General features: G+C 44.0%; 1 protein-coding gene across 2 annotated transcripts in view; it reads left to right on the forward strand.

Annotated features, from left to right (window-relative positions):
• The window catches only part of LOC127390990 (somatomedin-B and thrombospondin type-1 domain-containing protein-like), a 50,233-nt gene extending 41,108 nt beyond the window's left edge, over positions 1 to 9,125 (forward strand). For both annotated transcript variants that reach the window (XM_051633229.1, XM_051633226.1), the window contains one exon: positions 8,979 to 9,125. In XM_051633229.1, the coding sequence (XP_051489189.1) occupies positions 8,979 to 9,120 (142 nt within the window). In that variant the 3' untranslated portion in view covers positions 9,121 to 9,125. The remainder of the gene's footprint in view (positions 1 to 8,978) is intronic.
• Positions 9,126 to 14,961: the final 5,836 nt, after the last annotated feature.

The raw sequence follows: 14,961 nt of genomic DNA on the forward strand, positions 1-14,961 counted from the left end.
GCTTAGTGCTAGGCGGTGTGTCAGGGGGACCCTGCTTTGGTTTTGGCAGAACAGACTGGCTGATCCAGCCTGCCTTGTATTTGGCTGCTGAGCTGTGGGGAGCATGCGTTGGGCAGCAAGGGGCCACCACCAAAAAGTATCTGCTGCTTCTCTGGCAAGTGGGGACTTAGGGACCCAAGAAACCCTGCCCAGAAAAGCCTGTGCATGAGTAAAGTATTACTAGGGGAACTAGTGGAAGGTACCATCTTAAAGTACCTGGCAAAAAGCTCATCTGAGATGTGTCTCCATGGTCTCTGTCTTCAAGGCTTCATGTCTTGACTTTGCAGCCTGGAAAGGGGGGAGGGGGGGGGGGCAGGGAAGTGCTGGAGGAGACTGAAAGAAAGGAATTAACAAGAAAAGTAAAATAGCTAATTTTTTTTTTTTCATCTCCTGAGATATGAAAGAAGACTTTTGCAGCTAATGAATTATTTCTGAAAACACTAGTAATAGCTGTGGGCAACATTAGCTTCAAGTTTCCCAATGAGCAAGCATCACTTATGTAGGGATTTAAAATTCTAATGTATTTTCATTTGCAGTAGCTCAACTCTAACATGACTGGAGGTCTGGAAAGAGGCCAGAAGAAGTAGCCATGTTTCCAACAGTTTAGTAATCTCCTTAGATGCAGCAGTGGAAAACAGTGGCCAGATCCTGTTGAAGCCTGGGGCAACCAATTATCTCAGCTGAGAGGCTTCAGAGCCCTTCGTTAGTGCAGGGCATGTGGGGAGTTTCTGATTGCTGCAAGCACAGTGGTGCTAAGCAGCAAAATCAGTTGTCACAGGTGAAACAGATCTTCTGCTATTTAAAACTTCAGGGTGGGATCCCAACCCTGCTGAGAGCAACATGAGCTTTACACTGGACTTCACAGACATTGGGGTTGCTGCCTCCTTTTTCAAAGAAACCTTATGGCCAAACTGGAATTAAAACCCACCCAGGAACGTGGACTGGAATACAACCCACCAGTGCCTGATCCCTTCCCTGTTCCCAGATGGGAAGGTGGGGATTTGAGGGCCCATCTTGTGCCTGGAGCTGAGGTTGGTGGCTACTGGGGGCATGGGGAAGGGGGAAGGTGCTGCTCTGGGTGAGTCTCCAGGCTTGGGTTGGCATCCCAGTGGCACTGCTCAGTGCCTGAGGGATGTGTCATCTGAGAGAAAAAGAGAAGCAGATGGTAGAGGGAGTTACAGTGGGAGGAAAACCCAATTAGAAGTCCCAGCATGATTTGTGGTAGGGATATGGATCTTATACCTTGAGTAACAGCCAGGAAGTGAGAGGCACCCAGCTTGTTCACCCATGGTGGAGAAAATTCTTGTTTCAAGCAGAGAATAATACTGGAAAAAGATTTGCAAAGCTTTTAAAGATTCTTTTATGAAAGGAAAGAATAAGGGAGATACAGTAGGGGAGGTGGACTTAATGTGTCCAGAATGGGGGCTCATTATTCCAGTATTTTTTAGGTTCCCCCTCCTGGCAGGATGCTTAATATTTTTAAGACCACAGCCTGGGAGTCAGAAGTCTGTAATCCCACCCCAGGAATACCCCCCCACCTCCTCCTGGCATAAACACCTGCTATCTTTGGGGTCACTGGCTCCCCTGTGCTGGCCGTGCAGAAGTTCACTTCCAGAAGCAGTGGGCAGGAGCACGAGCTGCAGCCGGCCCCGCTCAGCCTCGGTTGTTGTGAAATTCCTCCGCTGGGAAACAGGGCTGGAACTTGCCGCCATGCACAGGGCACCGGCTCGAGGGGGCTGGGGGGTGTTGTGAGGGGATTCTGGCCCCCTGATGTGGGCTGGGCTGAGCAGAGCAGGTGTGGGGTGACCAGCGTGCCGCGGTGATGGGGCTGGGCTCGCTCCCCAGGGGCAGCTCACACCACGTTGCACGCACGCAGGGCAACGCTCGTCCCTGCAGGGTGGCACAGCAAACGTTTAGTGTCTGGGTGCTCTGTGAAATGGCTGAAGAAAGCACGTTGTGTGCTCGCAGCCAGCGCCTGGGGGATGCTGGACTCCAAACCAGCTGAGACAGTGATTGTGGAAGGGAAACTGTTCCAAACAGGAGCTCCTGAGCAGCTCTAAGCATCCTAAGGAGGCAAAAAAAAAAACCACTCCCCCTGGGTTTGTGCAACTGGGTGTTGTTTAACTTGCAAGATACAAGCCTTGAGTTTTAGAAATGACCGTATCTGTGTTCTGTGCAATTCCTGCCTTGTCACGGCTCTGCTCAGGCCCTGGGCTGGCACAGGGGTGGTGAAGTTTGCCTGGGCCATGCCCCAGAGGAGCAGGCACAGCTGCTGGGCTGGGGCTTTCTAACTTCCACATGCTGACTTGCTGCCTGAGCAATGTTTGCTCCCCGTACAGCTCCGCAGCTGGTAGTGGTGTTGCTTTGCAGGTGATCTGCACAGTGTGTCCTGAAGCATGCTATTTATAGGAGGGCAAGGTGTCTGTTTAAGGAACAGGGTGCATGTTCTGGGAGCAGGATGAGAAAGAGTGATTGAGCAAAAAAGAGTTGAGAGATTTCTGGTTTTCTTCCATGACAGAAGAGCTAGGGAATAAAAATCAGAAAAAAATTCCTGAACAACATGAGAGATGGGAAAATTAACGTGTTTTTATTTATTCTTTCTCACTGCAAGCATTTTTTTCCATGAAACTATATCCCTGCCTGGTACTGCACTCTTAATTATCTTTCTGGATACACTATATAGTTCTCAGATCCCCTAATGTTATTAAATGACTCTTGTGAAATAGATACTTTTTTTCTCCCTATTGAAAGATGCTCAGGAACAAAGGGGCAGAGTTAAATATAGGACTGGAGCTCAGGCATTCTCAGGCTTCACCATTATGCTAATTCCACCATCAAGTCATTCTAGAAGCTCATAATCGCAGCACTGATGGAAGTTACTGTCCATCCTTAGAGCTTCTTGCTTTACATAAAAGGTCCAAGAAATACTGGTCAATGAGTTTATACTGGAACTCTGTGAGAATATCAGTGGCATGAACTGGTCACATTGGAGGCATACATTAACTGCAGAACAGTGTGGGATTTTTGGTGTTCTGGAAATCCTCTTTAAGCACCCCAATATGTCTATAAAATCTTCCTCCAGCTCTGGTCCAGTCAGCACAGCATCCTACCTCAACTTCCATTCATCCACCCTGACATCAGCATACTGAAAGCATTGAGTTAGGAAACAAGCACTTGCAAAATCCTTCCTTTACTTTCTCCTTATTTTTGTTACATAAATTCTATATTTCACTCAGTAGAGGTCCTGAACTGCTGAACTCAGTCTGAAGTCGGCCCAGCTAAGAAGCTCATTTATATTCATAGGAAATCAACTGTTCCTCTTTGCTGGATTTCCAGTGGAGCAGCTGGTGGTCTGCTTTTTCCATGCAGCCATCCTACTCCGTACAGAACTGCCTCAAAAATATTTGCTTGCTAGAAAATGTGAGTGGAAACCAATATTGCTGATGTGAGAAGCAAATAAATACAGAAAAACCACAGATTCTTCTCGTCAATTAGACCTTCAGAAAGTGGTCAATTTTTTGTATACTATTAGATAGCACTTAATAGCTGTCTTCCAACAGCCTCATGGCTTTTAATGACTAATCATAAAAAAACCAAACAAACCCAAACCAAACAGAAGGAAACAGAGTTAGAGCTATGGCTACATTATTTGCCAGGTGCTTGTATTTAGGAGTTTTGGGTGTAGATGTAGATCAGACTAAGATTCCTGCCCAGCCCAGCTGGTCAGCACTGGCTCTTTAGGGAAGACATGTAAGAAAAGCTACATGGGAGAACTTCTGGGCTACTCTCTTCATGAAGGAGAATGCAGCATTTTTGCTTTACACTATTAGCCAAAGGATTTATATGCTTTGTAACTTACAAATTCTTTGTCTTATGCTGTGTTTTTTTTTTCCATATATTTGCCATTGATGGTGTTTAAGCCATTCGGAATTTGTGGAATATCCAGAACTTCCCTGTAGTGAGGTGGGCAGTGCACAGCTGCTCTGAGGCTGGGGTGCCACCGTCATCTTGAAGGTGGCACCTGCTGTGTGGATGGCCCAGGGTAGTGCTTGGGTCCTAATGACAAGCAGATTGCACATTTGCATAACAATGTAAATGCGTGACCTGACCACAGCAGGACTGGCATGTCTTTCTTAGCCCCTTGTTACCATTGGACAAGATTGGACATCAGCCATGGAGGCTGGAGGTCAGCTTCCCATGCTTTAACTAAGTCTTCAGAAAAAACTCTTCTGGGGGGGTTTTCCTGCATTTTGTTGCCTGAGGTGCCATGGTGGGGGTGAGGGGGCTCTCAGGTGGGGTGGAAAACCCCACTCTCCTCCTTGGCATGGCTGCTGTGACCTTTCTCTCTGGCTCAGCTGGATGCCTGGGGTCAACTGTGTTGGCTGTGTCACAGCAATGACAGTGGCAGTTTCTGCACAGCCACACAAAGTGGTATCAGAGGCTCAGAAGGTAACTGCACGCTTGTGTAGTGCTGTAGGTGTTTGATAAGCTCTGCCTGCAGACTCCTGCACTTTGGGAACTTAATTTTTTTTGCTTTTCCACTCTCTTACGATTCAGAAAATAATGTGTCCAGTTCATTGTATCATCTGGGTGTTAAATCTGCCTGTAAAGAGGAGTAAAACTAGATCATGACCATCTGTGGGCATTCATTTTTGTTAAATAATTTAAATTTGCACTTTCTCATGCCTGGATCCATCTTCATCTGAGTGCTTCCTAGCGTTCAACTCTCCACTGCTCAGTAGAGTGCTGGAAGCTGCATCACTGTGCAGCTCATTTTAAGACTATCATCAAGACATGAAAACAACATTTTACATTATTTTTCTTTTCAGCACATAGACCAATGCATTTTAGCTTCAATTACTGTTAACACCATGCCTGCCAATGTTATAAAAATGGCACTGAGTATAGCAAAACATAAGCCTGCCTTTAGGTTAGGAGACATGGGTGCATGATGCAATGTTGGGAAAATTTGCTCTTATTTTCCAAAGCTAAGGTTAATGCTCAGTACTTGTGTTTCTAAGCAGAAACCACAAACTTTCATTGCTGAGACACATTAGTCTCAGCTTCTGCCTGGATGGTTGCAGATTTTACTCTTGGGTAAAGTTACCTCTAAATGCTTTTGCTTGTTGAATAATAATGATGTTGCATCTCTTAGTAGCTCAATGTCCTTATGGAAAGTAAGAAGGGAGGTAAGTTGTAAGAGACAGTATGGAAGAATCTAATCCATATTTTACAAACAGAGAGTTTCCTACAAAAAAATTGCAAATAATTTAAATTTTTACTGCCTCTTCTAGATTTATCAAAATATATTGAAGATGTGAGCTTTTCCTTGTGTTCATCTGGGCTGAAGCGCCTAAACATCCTCCTTGGTTTCTGTGATATGGTATATTGCATGAGAGCAGAAGCATCCCTGGAGGAGGCAGTGACATGTCTGGGAGCAGGGGCCATGCTGCACCACCTGTACCTTCAGTAGCACAAATTAAACTCTGGGAAAACTCCAGTGGGGTTATTAAGGAGAGAATTAAAAACATCACAATCAAGTGCCCATGGTCAAGCAAAGCATGGCACACACTTCAAGGTTGTTTCCTTGTACATATTTAACATTTGTGTTTAATCATTGGATGTCAGGTGCTGCTCAGTGCCATGACATCAGGCTCCTGCTCCCTGCCTCAGGCTGGGTGCTACCCTGCCAGATCATTTTGTTTGATTAACCTTTGGAATTATTGGCTGTCCCCTGGCTCGGTGTGAGGCAAACATCAGCCTGCTCCGGATGTCAGACGTGGTGGTGTAGTAGGTGTTTTAGAGGATGGTGTGTAACAAATAAAGGAACTCCCATGAGGCAGCAGGTGGCCAAGAAGGCCAACGGCATCCTGGCCTGTATCAAAACCAGTGTGTCCAGCAGGAGTAGGGAGGTGACTGTGCCCTTGTACTCTGCCCTGGTGAGGCCACAGCTTGAGCACTTGTGTTCAGTTCTGGGCGCCACAGTTTAAGAATGACATTAAGGTCCTGGAGAGTGTCCAGAGAAGAGCAGTGAGGCTGGTGAGGGGTTTGGAGGGCATGTCATATGAGGAGAAGCTGAGGGAACTGCGGTTGTTTATTTTGAAGAAGAGAAGGCTCAGGGGAGATCTCACTGCTTTCTACAACTACCTGAAGGGAGGTTGTAGAGAGGCTAGTGTTGGTATCTCCTTCCAAGTAGCTAGCGATAGGATGAGAAGAAATGGGTTTAAGTTGTGCCAGGGAAGGTTTAGGTTGGATATTAGGAAAAAATTCTTTACTGAATGAGTTGGTGAGGCCTTGGAATGGGCTGCCCAGGAAGGTGATGGAGTTGCCATCCCTGGAGGTGTTCAAGAAGTGTTTAGGTGTGGTGCTTCAGGATACAGTTTAGTGGTTGTGGTAGTTGGATTACGTTTGGACTCAGTGACCCTTAAGGTCTTTTCCAATCTTAATGATTGTATGATTCTATAAAAAAGGTGCCTAGTTTAGCCTAAATAAGAAGAATTACAGGAAAAATCCATCCATGTTGGAAGGAAGAGACAGTGACGTTATTGCTGAGGGAGCCTGGGAGGACTGATTGCCTGAGGACTTGGGCTCGGGGAGGTGGAGAAGACTAGGGAAGTGAAAAAGCTGCTGCATTTCATTAATCTGTGCAAAGTCTGGTAAAGGCTTTATGTTGTTAGAACTGTAGATCTACCAAGGTCAGCCCCAGTACTACTGGGCAGCTGGTGACTGAGGTGAGGCTGGAGCTGGCACTGACAGTGACAGCTACCACCCTGCCACTGCTGGCATGGGCTGGGGCACATCCTGCTTCTGCCTGGTGCTGCTGCCTTGGGGTCCCTTGGACCTGCTGGGCACTGCATCAGCTTGGGGTAACCCACATGCAGGTACCAGGGCTGAGGGGATGGGGGGTGGAGGGTCTAGGCAAATCAAAGTTTCTGTAGTGTTTGTTAACTAGGGCAAAAATATGTCTTATCTATAGATTTGACTTACAATAAACCACAATGCCTTGGGAGACAGGCGTTATTTTAATTGACTTGATAAGGTAAATCAATTCATAGAGAAAACCTCCTTGGACAGAATAATTATAGATACTGGATTATAACTCATGAGCTTGCACGCTCAGGCTGGCAGGCAAATAACAAGGGAAGTCATTAGCAGAAAGTCAAGAGAAAGACATGTTATAGGAATTTCTCCACTTTCTAGCTCTTCATTTATAAATTTCCTTTCAATATCAGTACTTTATCTTATTAGATGTCATTGTCGCTGCTTGTAATTAAACACTCTACTCATCGTTTAGTTTTTTCTTAAGAAGATCTTACAGAGCCAAAAATGAGCACAAGTAAATGCAGGAACGTGCCACTAAATATGCAGGACTTGAGAGATTTGCCCACTTGTGCGTTTAACTTTCTGGTTTCCACTTGCATGTGTGGTGTCTGTATACAATAAGATGTCAAACTGTGGGCTCAGTCTTTTGCATTTGCTTTGTATGTGCAGGGTCTCAGTGAGGGAGTGGGGAGCATGAAGCTAAACAAACCATCAGTCTGGGTCGAAATCTGCACTTATTTGTTCTTTTTACCTTTTTAAATGGCCAGATATTAAAGACTCCATAAGTCAGGGGGTTCAGATTAAAGCTTTGATGACTTAGAGAAACTGCATTTCAGTATAAAAAAAAAATTGGATGCAATCAACTGAAATAAAGCATTGCTCAGGAGTTTAGATTACCTTTGCTCTGATGACTTGCATAATTTAACAAGCCCAGTGCTTCGTCTAATGGAGAAGAAAACCACAGAGGCTCCAGCAGAGAGCCCCAGTGTTTGCCTCTTGTGGCAGGGAAGGCAGCCTGTTTGTCTAGTTTTCACACCCAAAGCTCTTTGTCTCCAAACCTCGGCTGTTCTCCCATCTGCGCCTGCTTCTGCAGCTGCACAGTCGCACGCTCGAGCCGCCGCTTCCCAGCGCTGGGTGCGTGTGACAGGGACCTCCCTGTGTCCCTGCACAGGGGGCTGGGGGATGTCCCAGACCCTCAGCCCTGCCATGCCTATGGGGGGTTGTGGGGAGGTTTTGTCCATGGAGGTGGGGACTGAAGCCCACGGGTTTGTGCACTGAATCCATCAGACTCACAACAGGAGGTGCTGGGCTCGGCGCTGCCTTCCTGAATCACGGCCTTATCCGTGAGCAAATAACATATGTTTAAACCTGCTGTCAACTGCAATGAGCTAAAGCAGAAACTCGGTGCCAGCTGATGGTAGTTATGCTTTTGGCCAATATCTATGACCATGAAACAAAGCAAAATAAAGGCTTTGGTTTTATCCATACCTTTTTATTTATTTCTGTAGTAAGGGACCATTGCTTTAAAATCCTTAGACATTTGGACATATTTTACAAGACAGTACAGTTTCTGAATGTCACACATTGATCACAGTTTCATACTACTACATGCAGATAAAGACACTGATTTTTTTAAAATTTTTTTTTAAATAATTTGTTTATGGGAACAACTGGAGAGGTCAATAAACTTTGACAAAGAATGACTAAATCAAAGTTACAAAAAAATGTAAGACTAAGTACACCAGTATATGGCTAATGTTGCTGTAATCACCCCAAAGTGCCAGAGAATTGAAACATTGCTGAAACAGGGAGAAAACACCTGCTGCCACACTGCCCCTTGGGTCGAGCCAGAATAGCCTAATGCAGAGACTGTGCAGGACCCCCAGGCTGGGGGGCAGGGGCATTGCAGTGGTACTGGGCTGGGCTGGGCACCCATGGGTCAACAAAGACCCACAGCACCAGGCCATGGAGAACCTGCCATGTTCTGGCTGGGTCACAGTTGGTTGCAAGTTGCAGATACAGAAGCAGTTCAAGCCACATGTACTAGCAGAGCCACGGGAAACTTTTTTTTTTTTCCAGTTTTTCTTTGTTGCTAAAGATCACATTTTCTTTTAAAGGGAACTCCACAGCTTTCCTGTCAACTGCTATGGATGCTCGTCGCTCCCTTTGGAGGTTTCACCAGGAAGCCCTTGCCTGGGACTCATGGGCTGCTCTGCAGGTCCAGCAGCCATCCTGTGCTTTTGGAGAAGGAAGACCTGAGGCTGTTCCCCCATGATGTGCAGCACAGCCACGGAGCACCCCGGCATCCTTCCACACGCATGAGGTCAGTATTAAACAGCACTTGCACCAGTGCCTCACTCAGTGTTTTCTCCCCATTCAGGACTTGCTTCAGTGGCCTGATGAGAAAACAGGGTTCTGCTGCAGTAAGTTGGGGGATACATTTTTAATGTTGATCTAGTTGGAAAACGAGTTTGGTTGGTAGCTGTGGCTGGCCTTTCTGATTGCAGTATCATGGCTTCAAAGTTTAAAGTAACATGGAGATGCTGTTCCCCCTCCCACCCTAAAACACCGGTGGGGAACATTTCAGTGTAAAAGCAATTTTCTGCACCCACCACCAAAAAAACAGAAATAATGGGGGGGGGAGAAATGTTCTCCAGCTTTGCCACAACCCAACAAAACTGTTATAAACAAAATGAATCCCAGTAGTCAGACGAGCCAGTGTGTGGCTGATGGGTTTCACAGGCAGTGAAACATAACGGGGAGAAAAGGCATAAAGGGCAGAGCTCCTAAATGAAATACAGAGAGAAGAGAAGAACTGATGAATTCTAAAATGGTCTTAAATGTAGATTATCAATCAGACCAGAGGTTGTGACATGATCAAAGGTAACTGATGGCCCATCTGCTGGTAGTGCCCTCCCAGCATCAGTAAGTCCCTGGACAGAGGGCTGACAGTGTTGAACCATGTGGCTGAGCTTGTGGTCCTGCTGCAGGGACAGTCACCTGTGAGTTTGGGATGCCTCTTGAGCCATCAAGCCCATAAGAAGAGCTGACATGGAAGGATGCTCAGTCAAGACTAGGATGACATGATTACCATCCTCTTGCCTGAAGGATTCCCTCCTTTCCCAAGCTTTCACTGACCTGTCTCCTATTCCCTCACCCCCCCTGGTTTCCTCCTAGGTGCTACAAACAGACACCTCCATCCCTGAGGTTGTACAGAGCTTTTAAGTTTCCTTTTTTTTTTTTTTTTGATATATGGGTCCAAATTCTTTACTGGGCTCAATGGGGCACAGCTCCATTGACATCAATGGGCTTTTACTTACAGCAGCAAAGAATTTGGCATTTAATGCAAATTTGGCTCCCTGGCTGCTAAGAGGCTCTAGTTTGAGTGGGTCTTTGTGCTGAGCCCAGCCTGATTATTATTTTTTTAAGGTGGTGTTGTTACAGTCTTGAGAAGATCCCTTTAAAATGTCAAAGGTTAATCCTTGTTCAGGCCTACAGAATATCAGTAGAAGTATTTCTAGTTAAAAAGAAAAATTAAGCTTTCTTTTCTAAGCCTCTAGACTGAAAACTTCTTGTGCCATGAATCCAGAATCAAGCAAAGCAAAATTCTGACTAATATTTACAAATATGAACACTTGTGGCACCCTACCATTGGTGTCAAAGGACACTTATTTGTGGCTCAGGTAACACCAGCAATAAAGGGGAGAGACCCCCTGAATGCAGACTTTCAGTTTTCCTAAGGTTTGCCCTGTCTGGCCAAGACAAGGTTTCAGTGCAAGAGCCTGATCATGTTAGCTTGGGTGGGAAACACGTGCTGGAAAATAAACATCATTTCTTTGAAGGGCTGGTTGGTGTTTGAGTGGTTTCTGTGGTGGGGTGGGAGGGCTGCCAGGGGGGCAGGGTTAAGCCTGGTCTGACTAGAAGCTTCCATTGACTGTGCTGAAACAAACTTATTGATATGGAAGGTGCCTTTTGAAGGGATTGGTGTGGTCATTGATGATAGCTGTGGCAGGCTCTTGCATGAGTTGCTTTCAAAAATGGGAAAATATCACCCAGCTTTGATACCTTCGTGTGTAAATGGGTCTTGCTGATTACCTAATCACCTTGAAACTGTGTCTGCTGGTTATTCTGTTCATTCAGGTGGTATCTGGACTTTCTGAGACACGTTTTCCCAAATTAATTCTCTTTCAGGTTTATTGGCTAGTGTGGGAGGCATGCAAGAAAGTCACACAAGCAAAGAAAAGGAAATAGGACCAAAACTCCATCTTTGGAAGAAACATGGTCAGTGACCAGGCTGCTGGGCAGATTAGAAAGTGAATGTTTGTGCAGAGCTGGTCCAAAGCACTTTCTCATGCTAAACTTCAACAGGCCATGAGATAGCTTCAGGATGCACATCTATCTCGTGGACTTTTTATTCGATTTATGTGACAGCACAGATTAAAAGGAGCAAGGAAGATCATTAAATAAGCAGGTACATGGACTTTACCATAACCAACTCAAAATCCCTTCCCTTTCTGGCCATGTACATTCAGGTTTTCATTCCCCCATTATTTTTTCTCATGTCCTAATTTTGTCTGGGACTGAAAAGAGAAATTTCAAATTTCAGTGGGAAATTAAAGTCCTGACCTTTCTGTTTTAACCCAGAAAAAAACTTCCTTGAAGGTGGGAGCTTTGCCTGAGCATTGTCAGGTCACAGCCTTAAAATAAAAGCCTGAGTTTTTATGCTTATCCCAACTCCATCATAAATTAAAATCAGATTAAAATCTTCTTTTTGCTCTCTTAATTGATGTGAGTCTGGAAGAACATTGAAGTCCAGACTGGGGCTAACACTGGAGCCAGTGGCATTCACTGACACTTCCACTGCCATAACTGAGGGCAGGGTCTGGCCCACTCTGTGTGTCTCCGAAGGAACATCTCAGTTTCCACAGCCAGTCCCTGGTTGTTTTTAAGTACCACAAACAAGAAGATACAAAAACACGACAACATCAGACAAATTCAGTGACCTTTCATAGACACACTTCCAGGAGGGATGTTGCAGGTATTTTTCAGAACAAAAGAAATTAATGATAACAAAAAGGTTTGGGGGTCAGCTATGGAAATGAACACCAAAAAAACATCTAATATATTATTCTGTAATACAAAAAGAAGAAATCTGACTTGATTGCCCTATTATAAATTTGCTAAAAATACAGATATATATTTATATTTTTATATATATATATAGTTTTTTTAAATCTGAACAGAAAAATAGACTACTCTGGAATGCATGAAAGTCACATGACTTTTCCATACATCAGATACTTATAAAGCCAACACAATGGCAAACAGGAGGTACAGAGGTAACTAGAACATCTGTACTTTATTCAAGAACTATTTAAAGCCATATTCTCCCCGGTTGGGTGATCCTAAAGCAACCTAAAGTAACACTTGTTCAGTCTGATTACCATAAGCAGAAGTGACCAAACATGAAGAAGTCTGAGCTAATTTGGAGTGGCCAGGGAAGTCCCATCTCACTCCTCGGGCTGCACAGGAGGGCATTGGTGCCACTCAGTCTCTTGGCTACTTTATTCAGTAATTCCACTATTTGCTTTGAAATGACTGTTGGAGATGATGTTAAGTGGAACTGACCAACAGAGAGAGAACTTGGCTTTAGAAACCTGTCTTTGTGATGAGCTTTCAATACCGTTGTTATTTACTACAAACTCTACCAGCCATAATTCTGCCAAGACATAAATATACAATAGGTACAAATATTAACAATGCATTACAATTTTACAGAAGAGAATACTGTTTTCCTTAGAAATGTGTCTCTTATTAGCTGCAAGGGAAGAAAAGGCTACAGTTTATCACAGCCATAGTTGCCAGAGAAACTGACCACCTCGGATGTGTTTCTGCGTGACGTGCACAGATACTCCCCAGCATTAGACACACTCATGTTTGGGAAGGGAATGTGCGTTCTGTGGGTTTTCTTTTCATCTTTTTATTTATTTTTTTTCCTCCTCTTCTACCTTTATTGACTTTTGAACCTCTCAGAAAAAGGTGGATTTCACAGGAGACTGTTTTGTTTCAGTTTTTGTTGTTTGTTGTTTTTTTTTTCCGTAAGTGTGCTTAGGTGAAGTTTCTAAGAAAAGGCACTGAGAAATCTACTGCAATGTGACTGCTGTTTTTCTCTGTTCAAGGCTAACCCTTAAAGGATCTTTGCCTCCTGGTTAAGAAAACTGCACCCATTCCTTCTGCATATATATATATTTTATATATATATTTATATATATGTATTAAAAACAATGTTCATGGCGTAAGATACAAGCAAGCACAGACATCACACATCCATAGTCCTTTCAGCTCTGATGTCTTCTGCAGCAGCAGGTGAGTCACTCTCAGCTTGCCTGGTACCTGATGCACAGTCAGTTTGCAGCCCTGAATGCCAAATGCCAGTGATTGAGCTGCACACTTGAGCTTGATGCAGGAGATATTGCATTCCGCCCCCCCCCCCCCATCCCTTGACTGTTATGATCTTTGGGAAACATGGAGCAAACTATAAAATGAAATTGTCTTTCTAGTGTCTACAGGATATGGTGAGCCTTGTGTTTTCAAAGCACTGCCTTTCCTTATGTAATGAGTACAGATTTAGTCTACCATAGCTTTACGTTAGAGTAGATTTCCCAGTGCTTACATTATATATATATGTGTATTATGCACACACACATATAGATACGTAGTTCATACTCAGCCTTTATTTCATTAAAATAAATTAAACATACTTCCTTCTTAACTGGGCACAAAATGAGAGCTACATCTTCATACACAAATAAGAAAGAAATGCTCCTCAAGCATATTATATGCTTAATTTTAAATTATTTGCTTTCTATAAGAAATCTATAGGACTTTGGCTATTCAGACTTAAAAGGTAGATTTTTTTTTATTTTTTTTAAATAATAACTTTTGAATCTGACTTTCAAAAGTGACTCAATAAAATGCTACTTTAAAGGTAGGACTAAATAGATGATATAAGGTGTGTGTCGTGAGTGATCACACAAGGCAGACAGAGGGCCTTTGGTTACAAGGAGAGTTGCACCAGTTGATTACCAGTTAAAAAAATGATAGAATTGTTGATCTATACATTTTTGTCAGTGCCATCTATAAACCAAATACATCAGTTTGGATGAGAGTGTGGTAAACTACACTATATGGCTATATTTAAATACGTTCACCATCGTGATATGTAAAATATGACTTTTTTTTCCCACATGAAAGCATCAGCTCCAAAAATATTCAACTTGGAAATCACTATTACTTACTTTATCAAAAAAATTTTCCCTGATTTTTCTTCTTTTTTACATTTGTGCTGATGGCAGACATGAATGATCACTGAAACATAGAGATTATGTTAAGACTGTTCTCTTTAAGATTTCTCTTGCCACTTTATGGGCTAGGAAGCCACAGAATAAATCAGTATTTAAAGCTTATCTGCTGGAAAGTCACTGTACTTCTTCATGACGACTCAATCTTAACTAGTATCTCAGCAATATGTCAGTTCCTCTAAGTACACTTGTATTTACTATGGCCAAATCCTAAAGTCCTTCACCAGGCAAAGCACCCGCTCAGAAGAAAGGTGGTTTTGGCTGAGTGAAGGCAGAGGAGAAGCTCACAGACCTCAGGAACTGGCCCTGCCTAGAGCTCTGGAAAGCAATGTTTGCACATGTAGGTACCTTCTCTCAAGTACCTCCGTGTCACTGCACAGCATGAGGACTTGTTCTCTGCTGGAGGGCTAATTCTGGAGGTGGTGGCTCAGGTCTAACTGGTGCCTTCCCCAGGGTCTCACCTTGCTGGGACAGAAGGGTGACTTCTGAGCGGGGCCTGGGGCTGCATCCCACCACCAGGGGATGGGTGGGCTGAGCACAGCAGCCTTATCTCTTAACACGTGTACAGTTTTGTGCCAAGGAGAGACCTTAGAAAGCTATCATCGTAACCCATAATAGTTCCTAAAACAGGTATGTGCTTATTGCTTTTGTCCGTACATGCTGCATTCACTGTTACGGATTACGGACAGAAGTGCTGTACAGCTTGGATGGACAGACATTTACATTCAGGACTAACCAA

This window comes from Apus apus, chromosome 15, assembly GCF_020740795.1.
Source record: "Apus apus isolate bApuApu2 chromosome 15, bApuApu2.pri.cur, whole genome shotgun sequence".
NCBI lineage: Eukaryota > Metazoa > Chordata > Aves > Apodiformes > Apodidae > Apus > Apus apus.